Raw genomic sequence first — 17,665 nt, 5'->3', positions numbered from 1 at the left:
TCCTGCAGACATAGCGCTATCCACACTAGTGCTTGGGTTGATGTAACTTACATCGCTCTGCGGGGGGGGGGGGCTTATTCATACTTACAACTTATACTGACTTAAGTGTGTGTGCACACATAACTATGCTGTAGAAGTTAGCTTCCTCTGAGTAATTTAGCTGGGAGCAGAGGCAGGTTTATGGAATCAAAGCGATGAACTCGATCAACTTAGTCCATGGTAGCATGGTTCCGTTAAAAAGGGGTCAATGACTGCTGCCCTGAAACCCCACAGCCACAAGTATTATTTGTGCTAAGGCCCATTCTTGACTGTGTCATCTTATACTCCTGGGGCACAGGTGTTAAAAGTTCTACTACTCCAATTTGTTCATATTTTTACAATGACCCAAGGCAATGGAGAATCAGGATTCCATTTGCTACCCTCTTGCTGTGACGATGTTAGTTAAGGGCAACAAAGTTAGCCCTATCTTATGGAAGATGAAGCCTCATAGGGGTAAGAGGTAGAGACCTCCCCAATTGCCACAGTCAACCTTGATCCCACAGGTGGAGGAGGAAAGAATCATGGCATGGCACTTGTACTCTTCCCACCCACCAGGTCCACTAGCTCCTCCTCTCCCCAGATGGGCTACTCACACAGTGCCTGCTGCTTAAAGGAGAATGGAATAAAGGCCTATTGTGGCTAGCCTGCATGTGGGCCACGTGCCCAGCATTCTGTAGGGAGCTAAAACAAGAACCAGAATAGTGATTTGAGTATTCACATTTTATTTAAACCAGTACAAGCACCATGCTTAGCAAACGATTTGGTTTAAAAATAAACATGCAGTGTGAATTGGCAGAGACTAAATACCTGATGGAAGTTGCGCCAGTTATTGGCATTAACAGTTACATGGAATTGTTAGATTAATAAAACTGACCATCAATATTTCCAAGGCTCCTGATCTTTTTACCAGCTGTAGCACCGGCAGCTTGCCCTGGCATATATAATCAGCACCCAAAGGTAACACTGTACACCTGACCAATGTAATAAATGCAGAGAAAGAAATGGAAAGTGTCCACTGCAGCCTTTACTCCCATCACAACTCACTTTTGCAGTCTGAGCAGAATGCTGTGACATGCTCACATTCCAGAGCACAACTGAGAAATCAGAGCCATTTTTTTAACTCGGAATTCCCTTGCTTTTGCACATTTAACTTTGACCCTTAGCATTAATTTAATGCAACTTCTGGACTAAACGTCATTTTATAGTTTAAGACACAAATCTCAGCTCAGTGGGGATGTACAAGGCACCTTTACGCAATACAGTGGAAGGTGTAGGTCCAAGCATTATTGGCATTCTGGTCTATCAAGGGAGGCTACATAGTACGAGGAATACTTTTAAACCACCAAATATCGCATTTAATTTTTTCCACAAACATATGCAATAGAACCAGTCCATCTTATGAAGTGAAAACATACAAAAACGCTCATGCTTTAGTCAGTTTGGCTTTTTCTCACACACGGGATTACAAGAGATTCTCCCCCCTGCCCTCTCCTTGCCACATACACCTATTTGAAATTTAAAACAGCCAAATTAAGTGTGGCAGAAAAACCACCACTTGTTGGAGAGCTTTAAGTAAAGTTTCTGGTCAGGAAACATTTTTATGGCTGTTATTGACTCCTGAAAAAAAATAGGAGTTTCTAATGGAAAATGCTGAGCGACCTTTAGCTACAAAGGTTAACAAGTCTTGTGATAATTAAAGCACGCCTCTATCCCATATTTTGAGTTCTTTTTAAGAGATCTCCGAAACACTGGCAGAGAAGAGAGGAGTTTGGTTACATCAGACAGGCATAAATTAAACTAACAATAAGCAAAGTTAGAATATACTGGCTTTCCGAACACCATGTATCGGCCTGCTGCTAATCTTCATGGGTAGTCGTAAAGACAGGCAGTTTGAACAACAGTCAGCGATATGACAGCATTACAAATCTCACATCCACAGTAGAGATTTGAATGGGGTTAGTCATGCCTTTACTTTAGAAGTACTGTAGTTCTGCACAATACCATATCTCAGAGCCAGTCCTGGGACCTTGAGACCTGGACAGTGAGCAGTAGGAGACTGCACAGTATCTTGACATATATTAAGTGTAGATCTGCTGCTGTTTTAGGGCTATTCTCTGCAAGGACTCCCCCCACAGTAGCTGCAGTTACTTCCCTCTCTTTTGCTGCAGAACTGAGAAGAAAGGGGACAACAACTTACAGAGCAACACTGCTGCCTGATCCACCAAGCCTTTTAGAAATTTATTGCCTGGGTAGGGCCTACCCATCACATCAGTCTTCAGAGCAGTTCCATATGACTGGGAGTTAGGCAATGGAGGTTCTTGAGGAGTAGCATAAAGGGAAGACTCTGGGGTATGGGGTGCAGTGAAGGCAAGTTAGAAGATAGGGCAGCAGGAACATCTGAGATCTGAATGGGGTGGGTGGAATGGTGAAGTGCTGAAGAAAGGAATGGGAAGAACTGAACAGGAGGAAGTGCTCTTGGTATCGGGAATCAAGGCAGGAGGAGACTCTGTGGAGAGAACTGGTGACACCCCAGGTGACTCTCACAGAATCACTTAATTTGTAAGTACAATTTTAAGTTTAGCACAGAAAACCCCATGTTTTCATTTAAAAAGACACATTAAGTTTTCTTGATGGGGCACATTTCCCTTCCCCCCCCCTTTATGAGCATTTGTCCTGCTTAACCCTGTGCAAGTAGTAAGGTGGCTTTTGCCAGTCCAACATAGCATACAAAGCACATTGGTCTGGTTAGAGGTTTACAAATCCAGTTTTCCCATCACAAGCTAGGCTGAATATTAAAGAATGTCACAGGTTCACAGCACAACTGGCAGTTTCTTTCTGCCCTACTGGACTTTGATATCACAAAGTCTTATAGTTCATGCAATACAAGTGAAGCAAGACCTTCAAGTCGGATTTTTTTTTTTAAGTTGCTTTTGAAAGTAATGCCAATTTAAAAGACAAAAGCCTTATTTATACAAGTCTGCCACTAAAGAAATTGCTTCTATTGATCTGTAGCACATGAAAAAGACAAAGGAACATTTTTTTTTACAATCAATACACGTTCTGTCCAGGGAGATGAGTAAATAATGTTGTTCCAGTTCAATCCTTGTGTTGATGTATCTTATTTCCTCCAGTTAAAGTCACTTTTCCTACACTGAACTAATGGTCTTTCAATCACTTCATAACCTGTACACACTGAAAAGCCCTCTTATGTTTGAGAGGTGTGTGTGTATGAAGGAGGAATAAATCAATACGTTAAGCTGAACATGAACTGCTGCTACTGAAGAGCACTGCATGGGTCCATATGGTCGTCTTAAACAGAGTCATGTTTAATACTCTTACACAGCATGCGCTTGCAAGAAACCATGCATTCTCCCAGCAAAGGTTTTACAGAATGAAATACTGGCCTCCCAAATTAACAACTGATTAATTCACTCCTCACCAGCACATACATTATTAGGGTAACTATACTTTAAGCTACAGCTGTTCATGACTAGAAGCTGCTCATGAGAAGCCACTTATTCAGTAGCATGACAAACACTCATGTGAGTCATAATTGAGATACTGTCACAGGAGTACCTGTTTGCCACTGCATGGGCTAAACAGGATATCCCAACTCAAACTACTATTCTACTTTATATAAAAACAGACCCTTTAAAGGGTTAGTTTTTAGCTAGATTATAAAAAGTACTATTTTCATATTAGAATTTTTGCTGTTTTACCAAAAAGAGATGAAACTTAAAGACTGAATGAGGTTACTTATGAGCAGAAGTCCTAGCGGGAATGTAGTTTTGACTGACAAACAATTAAGCTAGGAAACCTCCTTTCATTAAAAAGATACAAGGTCTATATATGGCCAAGGTTTCTCAACAACAACAACAAAAAAAAAGTCAGACTATTCTAAATCACTCACAAGTTCTTAAGAGCTCTGAACTCCTGCACTCCCAGGTCTTCACTGATGGGAGCAGATAGCTGGCATTTTAAGTCCAGGTATGTTTTATTTTATAAATGTTTAATTGCACCACTAGGCATTAGAAAACATGTTACTTAGACCATTTAACAAAGGTTAGTTTTTACCAAATTTGGAGTAAATAGTGTAAAATTCTTAGTCCTTTTAAAGCTAACAAATTAAAGGCACACAGTATTAACAGGTGTTCATATAACAGCTAATGTGAGTGAAGAGGTTAATTTATAAATAGTGTAATATTAAGTCTTGCATGTAAAAATCCAGAATGCATGTAACCAATATTGTAATTAAGCCCTTAAGAGTTATAAAATAATCTTACAGAAACTAGTTTATGACTGACTAGTGGTCATAGAACTTTGCCCTGAAATTTAAATTGACTCAATCAAGTGAGATACTCATTAAAATTAAAGAGAATCAGTCCTGAAAAGACCTAAAAAGAATTTTTCACATTAAGTTATTTTTGTCATATAAATACTTGGTTTCAGTTTTAATATTAAACACTTCCATAGACTAATTTGGGAAATTCAAAAAAAATTCTCAATTTTAACAAAGTATGCTATTTCAACATATAAACTGCTAGTATATAGTATCTGTCAAAAGGATGTATTTGCAGCTCATGAAAAGTTAGTGTCAGCTTCCAAATGTTTGTAAATAGTTAAGTTTCTGAACTGTAGTAATTATAGAAATATTAGTCACAAGAGTGCAAAAAGAGAATCCCTGCAGAAGAGTATTTCCTTTTATAGTTATACACAAGGAAACACTTTGCAAAGTTTTACTTCACGGAGACTAATCTTCCTCTCCTTTCCCAAACTTTGTACGAGAAATATACTGCAGGAAACTGCTGTAAATATAGTGCATTTTTAGGCATAAATATTCATGTCTGGTTCCAGTATTGTCAGGATGGTATATAAATACTTAATACAGAGGTTCTCTTAATGGAAGTAGCCCAGTTTCTCACGCAGCCATTCTTCAGTTAGGTCTTCTGTATTTCTTATTTCAAATACCTAAACAAAATTATATCAGGTTAAATATTTATATTCCAGTACTTGGAAGAAAAGAACACATACCACAGTTCTGTTGACAAAATGCATTAGTGTACTTTTAAAGAATAGTCACCATACACTAGGAATCATCATGCTAGCATTTTGCTTCATGCACGTTTTTGCAAGGACAGGTTAATAACCTAGAATAAAACGCTAGACCCTAATGGAAATACATGTTACAATTTGGTTAAGTTATGGAGAGCCATAATTACTGTTTCTGGGACTTGCTACCTTCATTTGTAGCTCTCAAGATTCTACATCAGTGATCCCCAACCTTTTCGTCTGGCGGGTGCCAGACGAAGGACCGTGGCAGCAGTCAAGCATCCACCAAAATGCCACCGAAATTCGGTGGCATTTCAGCGGCGATGCCTCTGGATGACATCGCTTGTCAGCAGCAAGCAGCGTCATTCAGAGGCATCGCCACCAAAATTCGGCACATTTCGGCGGATGCTCGACCGCTGACCAGGACACAGGCGCATTTAGATGCCCCCACAGGTGCCAAGGCACCTGCGGGCACCGCATTGGGGACCCCTGTTCTACATTATATATGATAAGGATAACACAAAATCTTAAGTGACTCTGGAGTGGCATTGTCAGTCACAGCTCAGGGATGCTAATCTATTTACTATAATGTGTGAAGGTACTTCCTGTTTGCAATACAATAACTATATTCTGGGCTGAATTAACTCCGAAGCCTTTTAATTTTTTTCTGCCCAAGATGATTATTTACTTGTAAGCAGGCAGAACCCTCAAAGTATCACCAAAATATTTTGCTTATCTGATACTTAAAGGTATCATGTCAGTATTCATTGGTGTACTTAGATAAGTATTAAATACATACAAAGATTTGCAGAAGAGAGTCTTCAGTAAGGCCTTGATACAGCAAATGAAACAGAAACAAGTACACCATTCCCTGCTCAATACATACCTAGCAGGAAAGTAACTCTGGATTTTGATATGGCACAGAACAGATGAATTTTACACTACTCCACTCCCATTGGAATCACTGCAACTCATTTGAGTGATGCACAATCTTTTTAGGACAGTTAATTGCTAAGTCAATATTAAAAAAAATGTTGCATCAATAACATGTCCACAGAGCCTTGAGAACGTTCTTTTATCTAACGCAAGCAAGGTTAAAGAATTGAAGTTGCAGAGAATCAAGTTTGAATTATTAGCAAGAAAAGACATACTGTATACTAATAGAAGAATGCAAGATATTTTGACCATACTATTAAGACCAATGTGAAATTGTAAGAGTCACATTTTTCTGTACTATACATGTACACACACACACAGTGTACTGATGTTGACACTATAGTATTCAGCTGACAATAAAAAGGAATAATAAAAATACATAAAATCAGTGAATTTACCCATTGCAGGGCATGAATCACCTGTTTACTCCTCCCCATCCATTCTACCTTCTTAGTAATCCCCAAGTTTTTGTTTTGTTTATTTCGTCCCTTTGTTTATTTCCACTTTTGCACTATCCTCTCAGGACCAGTCTACAGACACATTCTCATGTTCAATCTGTTATTCACTGCTGTCTACTGCCATATTGATTTATTAAGTAAAAGATGCAAAAAAAATAATCAATATGATAGCACAGACTAGCATAACAGAAACTAGGCTAATCTACCAAGCTGCTAAGAAGTGGAGTAAGTCGATTAAGTCATGTATAAGAGTCAGATCAGGAGAAGGCCCTAGCATGAGCCAGAATAAAATCAAGCTTCAGTGAGAATTATGAATAAAGCACATTTAAAAATTTAAATCTGAAGCAGACCTGGGTACAGAGTGGGGTCAGTTCCAGAAGATCAGATCTGACTCATCCATTCCTTGGCCTCCCCCCAGGCAGTTTTCAAATGGTTTGTGGTTGCCTTTTTTTTTGGCACCCCCACATGCAGCTGGTCTCTAGCTTCCCTTGCCCCTGAGAAACCTGACCAGTTTTCCCCACTCACCAAGTGGATTAGCTGGGCATAGCCTGAGTTCACCTTTCTCTTCAGGGGACCCCACTCCTTGTCTCCCCTCTTTTCTGGCAGGCTGTAGTTCTCATGCCTCAGTTCCTTCCAGGCCTATGAGACAGTCTCCTTCTGCCAGACCAGCCAGCTGTCTAAAGCCTGCTTCCTCCCACTTCTCCCCTCCAACTGGAGGGGCCTCTTCTCCAGGCTTGGTGTTTCCCAAATGTATTGTGGAGCTGACTGCAGGCCAGACCACTAAGCCTATTCTGCCGTGGCTAAAGTATAAGATTTGCAAAGGTAGCAACCGAGATGGGAAGGGGAAAAGAAAGCAGAACAGCATCTGTGAGTTTCAGCATTAGCTTTCAGGTGTCCTGCAGGTGTCCAGAGGAGATTTTATAATCTCCTACTTCTGACCCAACAGTGTCAGAACCAACTATCCAAGCAGAGGATACTTCTTCAGTTGGCAATACCCATTCTACCATTGTTAGAAAATAGACACCTAAGGTGTTTCATGCTTCAGTGATGGTTATGAAAGGGTCACTACAATAAAGCACATATTTTTAGTGAGGGTAATTAGCCACTGCTACAGCTTAATCAAGAGATGGAGGTTGTACCACACCATATGAAATCTTTAAATCAAGACAACGTACTTCTATTCTCACTGTCCCTTTAAAAACAAACAAACAAATAAATAAAATAATCCATCACTCTTTTTAGGCTTCCTGCAAGATGGACACCTGCTGAATGCAATTTAAAAACATGCAAGAACATAATGATCCTGTTGTATTGTGTACATGTGACAGACTAGCAAGACAGAACAATCTTATGTACACTCACATTCTGCTTGTTATGAAAGATTCTTGCAACTGTACAGCTAGATATTAAATTGTACCTTAGTGAGTTCAGCTGTTTGTACAAGCTTATTCTTGCTCCCAGCGTACATCATCTGTTGTTCAGGCTTGCATCCTGTAGTTGTGGGGAAGGAAAGCAAATCCGTTAAAGATTTATTTTTTTCCAAATTCAGCTTGTATGCAGGAAGTTTCCAACCAACAGAATGACCCAATTGTCTTTGTACACAGTATCATCTTTAGTTTTGCTTCAAATGTTTAGTACTTGTCAAGACTATATTAAAGTGATGTGAAAGTGGGCTGGGTCGGAGGCCATACCTAGCTGCCTCTCTAGTTCTGCTTAAAACTGTACTCGAGAGGAAGATAAACTATTAAGCTTCATTGTATCATAATTCAAACTGCACAGCCAGCAAAGCAGAGGCCAAACCCATCACTTCTTCCCGCTATCTTATATTCTACAAGAGCGTTGATCGATCAGAAAGCAAGTTACTTTTGCTGCTGTTTCTAATAGATTCCCATTTCTTCCTGAACCACAGATGCAGTCTTATACAAGGAATGCATTTATCTGAGTCTAGCCACTAATCTTGTACAATAACTTTCAGGGCAAGACAAAGAAAAATAAACTGATTGGACAAAAAAAAAATTTGACCAGCTTTATTTCATTTAGCAAGCCATTGATGTCCCGATTCTTTGTAGTAGTTTTAACTAGACACTGAAAATAGAGGGGAACTTCTAGAAACAAAATCTTAAGATACAATAATTACAGAAATAAATTCTAGATGAGGTCTCCCGGGAAGCATCTTACAACAGAGCAGAACCTAACACTGTAGGCATGGCTTATAACTTGTTAAGCAAACTAACTACTGAAGATCCACACCTTTTACCGTACTTTTATTGCTAAACTTTAACACCCATCTGGTTAAGCAGAGTAGTGAAGGGTAAAACAATGCACTCTCTCTCCCCCTCAAGGATTACAATATAATTTAATAGCTGCAGAAAGCCACCCTATTGCAATCAGAAAGTGCAGACTGATCTCAAGGGGCCAATTCATTCCCCGTGTCTGAACAAAGCTTGCAAGAAAGTTGGGGTGCTGAGTCTGCTTTTTTCCTCCCCATTCCTAGATTTCTTCAGGGCCACTCGGTCCCTGGTATGGACTAAGGCAGCCTGAGAGTTGCTCTAGTGTGGGTCCCAGCTGCAACAGCTGTTCTGGCAGCTGGGATACAGGAATATTTGACACTCCTGTAGGAGGTAGCATACCACTGGCTCTGTGCCTGCCAGGAACTCCCCTCTAAAGAAGTTTGTCAGGGAGCCATTACTGTGAATTTGCAACCCCTTTAAGCCAGAGAGCGCGGACTGATGAATTTGGTCTTAGTGAAAACCACTGATCTTAAGCATTAGGCCTTTTTTGTTTCATAGATAGAAGAACTTCCACATGTATAGGATATAGCAACTACTATTCACAATGTTTACTCACCGACTGGACTGGAGAAGATAAAGCACAATGGATAAGAAACTCTTCCATCATCGTGTTGATACTTGTAACTATACACAATGAATGTTTTTCTGATGTTAAGGAAACTAAAAAAAAATACAGCTCACTGATCTCTTAGAACATAATCCTTACATTCATTAGCGGAGCTTGATATAGGCAAAAATAAATCTCCCTTTGCCGTTTGTTCTAAAAGATGCTTACATACATCAGTTTCTGTACAGTTTCATCTTGCTTCCATCTCAGTTTCTCTTCTGATTTGAGTTTGAGCCATTGGAGGCTTTACTCTGCTTTTCAGTAACATAATCCCCATCTGAGATTTGTGTGACTATTTTGCAAAATAAATGTTAGTTCTCAATATTGTCCTTTTCACTATAAAGTCATTTCCCAATTATTTCTCTCCACAACGTTTTTAATATCTAGTTTAGCTGAAACTTCATAAGTAGTCAGATTTCTTTTTCTAAAGAGATAATTTTTGCTGCTCGTTGCATACTCTCTTGGCAAACTATTTGTTGGTAGCTCTTTGCACATCAAACATTGGATTGTTTCGTGTACTTTGCTAACCTTTTAAACGGAGAACCTATAGCTAAAGTATTAATTTAAATCTTTTTGTTGTATTAACATGCTGAATGCCCTGCAAAAGAGCAGACTGAAAGCCATTCAAAACATGGTGAAAGTAATCAAGTCTTATAAGTAGAGACTTCACTATACTATTGTACAAGTCTTCACTAAGAAATGGCATGTGACTACCAAATATCATGAAAAGTAATCAATTTTTGAATACAGGGAGAATTTCCACTGTGGGCAAATATTTGTTTGAATTTTCCATTTTTTTCCCCCAATTTCCAGTGCATTTTCAATTTAATTTTCTTCAGTAAACAATACTAGCAACATTAGAAAGGATATCGAGGTTGTCTCTCAGGCAGCTCATCTTTTAGTTCATCAGGGGAAATGCCCTAGTAATATTAAAACACAAGCAGTCTTTCAATAGGTGAACTCAGACCTACATACTATACAGGCTAGAGTACAAGGGTAATGGGAGTAAGACACTGCTACATCTACAGTTACATATCTAAACTGAAAACAATCCTATGGGAACAGTCACAGGAAGATTCCACTGTTAATTGATTGCTAAACTGCTTTAGTAATTTTGTATAAGATTTAATGTTCATATAAAAAAGTGTCCTTAGCAGTTTAAGAAACTGATGTTTTGTGGCTTCACTCTAGTGTTAGACATACTGGCACTCACCACTTATTTCAGTCTCTGCTACTGAACACGTGCGCGCAATATTTGCTACAACCAGCAATACAAACTGATCCTGAAATCTACCCCTTGGTCTCCATCTGTAAGAGACCAGTTCCTGGACTAGTGAGCAAGCCTAACTATTCATAGTTGCCAATAGTCTCCTCTTCAAATATTACATTTTTTAACAGTCTGGGAGAGAGGTAAAAAAAAGTTATTTCTTAAATCATTGCATAAGATTGTGCTGTCCCTGTGTGAGCCAACACTACGCAGATTGAGATTAAGTTATTATTCTCCTGTCTACAGGGATTAAGACAATCCTAACTTCTAACTAATAGCAGGTCAACATAGAGTCCAGAGTGCAAGTCAGCAACAGGCTCAGCAAGAATTCTTCCAGAGAGCCAGCAAATGGAGAGAGATGCTTTTTACATAATTAAATTATATTTGAATAAAAATTAACATTTTAATGTTTAAACCATCTTGTATGGCTAATTATCCAAACAATTGCATGACACACTATTAATTGAGCTGTACAGTAGCATCACCCACGGAGTAACCATACATTTGAAGGAGATTCATGACCCAAATGAGATTAACAGTTTGAGAACAATTTGACACTAAGACAGTACCTCAGCAGCAAGAATATATGCCAAGCTGAAGATATTCTTATTTATAATTCACATAACAAACCTCATGCTCTTCATCCAGTACCACCAGCTGCTTATCCTTGTCAATCTTCACTATAATAAAAACGTAACATAGGTGAACTGTGCATCTATAGGGAGTGCTGTCTCCACACACACTTTAATTAAAAGGTTAAAATTGCAACTTTTCTAGAATTACATGCATATAATCATCAGATTTTATTTAACCCACCTAACACATTATCTTGTACTTTCCCTCTTCTCTCCCGCCCCCTCTGACAATGATCAGTGAGTGGAGTTCTGGCCCCACGGAAGTCAACTGAAATTTTAACTTCAGTGCAGTCAAGACTTCCCCCCCCCCAAACTTTGTTAAAAAACTAGCAATTTTGAAATAGCCTACTTTAAGAATGTCAAACATACTCAAACCTAAGAGGGTTAAGTCTTGGCTTTTTCCTCCAGCTTCTTGCAGCCAGTGGTAAACTTTTTCCACTTTAAGCAATGTTTAAGCACATAAGTATTTCTATTAACAGCAAGTGTGACAGCTTTAATTCTGAAAGCTTTAGTTCCATACCATAAAATAATGTTGTTCTATTGTTAAGAGGGAATGGGAAAAATATCAAAGTTAGTGGTATAGTAGAAGCATAGTCCATGCCATTTTGCTGCAGCAGCTAAAACTTATTGAAGAGATTTTCTGTAAGACCTTGTTGCTTTTGTTGGCAATGATTTTAGCTTACTTATAATGGCTGCATTGTTGGTTTCTTTGCGAAACCGGAATTTTCTCAATTTTTCCACCAGATCTTCAGCAACATCACAAACCACCAGAGATTCACTCTACAGAAAAAAGAATTTCAGTTAACAAAAATCCTCCCAAAATTATATGACTACATGAAGTTAGTTGAAGGTTCAGAACATGCATAAAATTCAGATGTGCAAAAAAACCCATAAGCATTAAACACAGTGAAAAATGGACTTGTGGTTCACAAGAAACAAATCCTGTCTTATCTTTTCATACTGGGCCAAAAAAAGAAAGTTAAATATCAGAAAAAGGTGGACCAAATGTCTTTACATTCTTGATTCCTGAAGTCAGAAAATAATTTCTATACTTTTACCTTATCAAGCAACCCTGTTTCTGCAACTTACAGGTTAAAATAATGAATCAGATATGCAACTGATTTTACAAGTTTAGTCCTGAAATAAGACCCCTTATTAAATACACATTTAATATACTAATGCCAGTACAGCATTGTGAATATTTAAAGTAATAAGAGCTGTTAATATTTCAATAGCATTTAGAGGCCCTAATCAGGGCCTTGTGGTGCTAGGTATGAAAGCAGAACTCTGAACTTTCAAATTTTGCCTAACGCAAAGTGTTTAACAAACTATATTAAATGATAAAAGTGTGCACTTTCCCTATTATATTTACACGTCACTTTTTTAAAAACTTAGATTTAGTGAAATCTAAAATGAAGTATTGGAAAAATAATCCTGTTGAAGGTAGGAAAGAAAGTGATCAGTTCCTTCACAGCTAGCCCTTTAAGTTATAAACCATTTTACATATACACCACTACCTCGATAGAACGTGTTCCTTGGGAGACAAAAAAATCTTACCATGTTATAAGTGAAATGGCGTTATATTAACTTGCTTTGATCCACCGAGTGCACAGCCCCACCCCCCCAGAGCACCGCTTTATCGCGTTATATCTGAATTCATCTTATAGCAAGTCACGTTATATCGAAGTAGAAGTGTAATTTGTAATTGCACTATACTGACCACTGCCCATTTCCTGCACCATTCTTTATACACACTCCCTCTTGTAACAGTCAGCTCCACTGCTCAGCAAATGTTCTGTCACCACAGGTAGCTTTGACTGAATGCCAAGCATACCAGAACACTGTTGCCAAGCAGAAGGAAGAAAAATTAGTTCACCTTCTGTAGCTCAGTTATACTACTGTAGCCACCATACATAGGAGTTTCCTTTATACACTCACTCCTGAGAAATCAGGGCTAACAAAATCTATATATAAAGCTAAATGATCATGTTATGAAGAGCAAAGTCTTAAAGGAATAAATTAGAGTTTAGAAAGAAACTGAAGTAAGGTTCTGAACCCATATGCAACTACACCAAAGTCCTAGTCCACTTATCTTAGTTTACAGATAACAAATTCCTCTTTATGGAGAAAACTAAGAATTAGCTAGGGAGAGGAAGTCCCATGAATGTTTCCGTGCAAGTACTCAGACATGCCTTAGGTTTTAATTAAAACCTATCTTTAAATACAAGTCAACAATTTTAAAATTATTGAAGGCAGCCACTAAATGAATCATTCGATAAAAGTAATAATCACTAGTTTAGTGATCAGAAGAAATTTAAACTTAGGCCTCGAGCAGTTTACCAGACACCTTACTAGAGGCCAATATTGAAGAAAGGAGAGTTTCCTCCCTAAAAAAGGAGCAAGGGCAAACTTCATCCAAGCATTCTCTCTAGATTCTGCATCTTGGACTCCATCTTCATCAGCCTCTGGAAAAGTGTCTTCAGTTTGCTCCCTATGGCTGCTGGAATGGAGACTTCTTCTACCACCTATGAGTCTGCTGTGATAGCACTCTACTCTCTCTCAGGCTCCTGGCTGCTCCAAGGATGAGGATGACAGCTGCATGCTTGTTTCTCCAGACTCTATTTTGGATCATCCTCACTCACATGGCTAGTATTAGCATCTACTTCTGCTGCTGTCATAGTAGTGTGGTTCTACTCTGAAAGTGATTAAATCTTGCACTGTGATCCATGTTAATTGTTTCTAAGTGATACTGCACATCAAGTGTTTCCATTTTGAAAGTAAGACATTTCTTCCAACTGCCAGCTCCACAAACTCATTTTGGGATGACAGACTAAGTTCTTTTCTCTCCAACATAAATAGCAAACAAAGTACTGCAGGCCAAATCACTTGTGCAATCCCCTGAGGTTCCACGGGTGGTTCAAATTAGCCCTGTAAATATAATTAAACAAACCATTCTGTTTGTAATACAGGAGGAACATAATCCAGTTCACTCCCTGTTGGCTAAACTAGTTCTCCAACACCAGAGGTAAACATAAATAAATATGCTTTCACTAAAGCCAGCAGATCTATGACTGACTATGCAGAGAGAGAGCGCAAGTCACACACACACACACACACACACACACACCCCATGTCCCTTTTCTGGCTAGAACCACACTTTAAATTCTTCCAAAAAGGATAGCTTAGCCAGCTGCCCTCCTCCCAACTGATCACAGAAGAGTGATTTTTTAAAACCGTTTACACAGAATTTTTTTTTCATATTGCAATGTCTGTAGAAAGGCAAGATGGAAACCTGTTAAGAGTTAGTCACACTGTTTTCATATCCCTCTTCCCCATAGGCACACACACAGCCACAAATGATCACTTTCCAGCAACACACCAAGTGTAAGCAAGAAGCTCAGAAATGCATGTTTCAACTGAAGCATTTATCTTCAGTTACAGCAGAGCCAGAACTTCTTATTGTGTGACCTTTCTGAACTCTACTTCAAGAAAAAAGGATGCAGCTTTCTCAGGCTAATCTACACTGGCAATGCTAAAGTATTTGAATGTGCCTTGTGTAGTCACAGCACAGTGCTGAGAGAGCTCTCCCAGCGCTCTTAAAAAAAAGCCCATCTCAACAAGGGGCACAGCTCCCAGCGCCGCAGCACCATTTACACTGGTGCGTTACATTACTGCAACTTGCAGCGCTCAAGGGGTGTTTTTTCAAACCCCTGAACAAGAAAGTTGCAGCACTGTTAACTGCTAGTGTAGACAAGCCCTCAGTTTACAATCTTGTTTCCATACACAGTATCATTTCAGAACCCTTTCTCCCCTTTCACATCTCCACCTAACAAAAAAGGTTATTACAAAGTAGCAAACTCAAAGGGAAGCGTGTGGAAAAACAGTGATACACTAGCAGTGACTCTAGATACCACACCTGCAGGATTCCACCTCTCCTGTCCTCTTCAGATCCTGTCCATTTGGTTTCAGGTATAATTTTTGCTCCATCTATACAATAAGATTCCAAGATTGTCACTCTGAAGCCTAGAATGTCTGTTGAGCCAGCATGAAGCAATGGAAACAGCTACAAGCATGGCTGAGAGCTTTCTGTTCCAAATATCATTAGGTTCAATCATTACCGGGATTTGCAGTAATTTATAAACTGCTCTGCCATTTTGACTTTATAAATTACACCCACTGCAAGGCATTTATCTATATACTACCTACCGAGACTCCTGGGCCACTGTGATATCAGACAATTCAGCCAACCACTACCCTGACTCTACAGCTAATTTGCATAAAACTGTTTCATTGATTCCATGAGGGAGACTACACAGATGGTGGCTTACTTGGCCCAGCTGCCACAGTTCTTTAAAGACCAGCACACACACACACACACACACACACAATGACTCCAAACACACGTCTCATTCACCACCCATACAACTCTCTCAGCACCAACACAACCCACACAATAACACTAAACACACCTAGCCCCTCACTGCAGCACCCCTCCTGCACTCACCACCTGTGCACGTGAACCCCACCCCAATCCAGACACAAGTCAACAACGAGCACACACAGAACCCCAAACACACCTAGCCCCTAAGGGCAGAGCACCCCTCCACTCATCACCTGTGCAGCTCATCATGAAGCCCCACAGCAGAACACAACCAGCACTCACAATAGCCCCAAGCACACACAGACCCTCACGGCAACACAAATCCACACAACTCTCCCGGCACCCCAACATCCATGCCAAACCTCCCCGGTCTGCTGAGTGCTGTGAAGCCACGGAAACAGCTACAGGCGGGGCTGAGAGCTCCGTCCAGCGTGTCCCGGGGTTCAACCAGCGCTGGGGCTCACGGGTTTTCACACCCCCAGCCGCATCACGCGGGGGGCGCCCTGAGTTACAAGCGGGTCCGCAGCCCTGCACAGGACGGGCCCTGGGGGCGGCCGCTAGGCCCCGCCTCGGGCTCGCCCGCTGGGGCTGCCGCGGGAGCGGAGGGAGCGCGGGGACGAAGGGTGCCCAAGGCAGGGCGGCTGCGAGCGCCCAGGCCTCCCGCATCCACGCCCTCCGCGGGCGAGGCGGGGCGGGGCCGGGGGATTGCCAGCAAGTGCCCTGCCCGGCAGCCCCCGGGGCAGGGCGGACACCGCTCCCTCAGGCGGCTCCACTCACCATTTTGCAGCCGCCGCCGCCACCAGCCCCTTCCGCTCGCACTTTAAGAACGAAAGCGCCGCCGACCTCCTCCCGGCGACTGGCTCCAGTGCGCCTGCGCGGGCAGCTCCAGAGCCAATCAGCGAGGCCGGCTGGAACGGACTGCGGTCTTCACCCGGCTACGGGTCGCGGGAAGGGTCACACCTCCCCCCCTGGCGGAGAGCGGAGATAGTGCTCAAGGCGCGCGGCTCCGTGTGCTGAGAGCAGCGGGCGCGGCCAAGGCGGGGCAGGGGGGGTTGGTCCCACGCTAAGCGGTGGTCTCCAAAGTGGGGTGCGCAAGACGATCCACTGAGGGGTGCAGCAGGAGGAGCGCTGCGGTGGGGGAAGGGTGGCTGTAGGAGGGAGGGAACGAGCGAGCGAGCGGAGAAGCTGCCCCGACCCCCGCAGGCAGGGACTACCGGGCTGCTTTCCCCTTCAAAACACCGCTTCTCTCCAGCCCCTGGCTGCCCCTGCTCCTCCTGAGTCCTCTGACCCGTGCTCCCAGGGCCACATTCCGAAAGGGGCTTTAGAGCTGCAGGCCAGGGCCCCTTGTCTTCAGTTACCAGATCCACTAGATTTTTCTTGTTCCCTATTAGAAACCCAGATCAGAATTCTAAAGCCTATCCATATATTTATATTCTTCCCATCTCTTATCCAGCATCTCACATCCCCTGCATAGCTATGTCTCCTGGCCTCCACTCCCACATCATGCGGCCTCATCTGCCACTTCATCCATTCACAGCCTCTGAGCTGCTCCATCTGCCCACACCCTCCACAAGAGTTGTTTCTTTGCCCTCCTGTTCCAGTCCAACGCCAAGCATTCAAAAATCACAAGCAAGGCTTCTACAAATCATGAAACTGCTTTAAAAATACAAGACTATTATTTTTAAGATAATTCTGTGACAGTCATTTCATTTGATTCGGACTAGTCTTCAGAGTGCATCGAGGTCACTGGTGGTGTTTCCAAGTTTGCTCCCCAAGCCTGAGCGCCAGACAGTTACTTCTTAAAAAAAATGGAAGCTGAGCTTCTCACCTCTCACTGTACTCCAGCAGCTGAGGCTTTGAGAGACCCTCACCTCTAGGGAGACTCCCAATACAAGCAGAAGAGCTAGCAACGCTTGCACATGCTACCCTACCCCTCCCGATCATCTCCTTGCCCTGCCCCGTGCGTTCCACGTGCCGTCCCCATCCCTGTTCCCGCTCCTGT

General features: G+C 41.5%; 1 protein-coding gene across 5 annotated transcripts; it reads right to left on the bottom strand.

The window, feature by feature from the left end:
• Positions 1–744: 744 nt before the first annotated feature.
• GMFB (glia maturation factor beta) lies at positions 745–17,550 on the bottom strand. 5 transcript variants are annotated; one of them, XM_050952766.1, is made up of 7 exons: positions 17,492–17,550; positions 11,966–12,062; positions 11,278–11,327; positions 10,251–10,300; positions 9,330–9,412; positions 7,900–7,973; positions 745–5,007 (listed from the first exon to the last, which is right to left on the bottom strand). In XM_050952766.1, coding segments are annotated over exons 2-7 (330 nt in total). In that variant the 5' UTR covers positions 11,967–12,062; positions 17,492–17,550; the 3' UTR covers positions 745–4,935. The 5 variants fall into 5 exon arrangements, with proteins under 5 accessions (XP_050808723.1, XP_050808720.1, XP_050808724.1 ...); XM_050952763.1 differs by lacking the exon at positions 17,492–17,550 and adding an exon at positions 16,441–16,544; XM_050952767.1 differs by lacking the exon at positions 17,492–17,550 and adding an exon at positions 15,199–16,139.
• Between the last annotated feature and the right edge of the window lie 115 nt (positions 17,551–17,665).

Source organism: Gopherus flavomarginatus, chromosome 5 (genome assembly GCF_025201925.1).
Source record: "Gopherus flavomarginatus isolate rGopFla2 chromosome 5, rGopFla2.mat.asm, whole genome shotgun sequence".
In the NCBI taxonomy this organism is placed as follows: Eukaryota; Metazoa; Chordata; order Testudines; family Testudinidae; genus Gopherus; species Gopherus flavomarginatus.
This window is presented reverse-complemented; position numbering and strand designations above follow the sequence as displayed.

Coding starts and splice junctions, on each gene's coding strand:
- GMFB (XM_050952763.1), bottom strand. Junction 10,301..11,277: donor TACTGGATGAAGAGCATGAG/GTTTGTTATGTG, acceptor TAATATTACTAG/GGCATTTCCCCTGATGAACT. Junction 9,413..10,250: donor CTGCCTGAGAGACAACCTCG/ATATCCTTTCTA, acceptor CATCAGAAAAAC/ATTCATTGTGTATAGTTACA.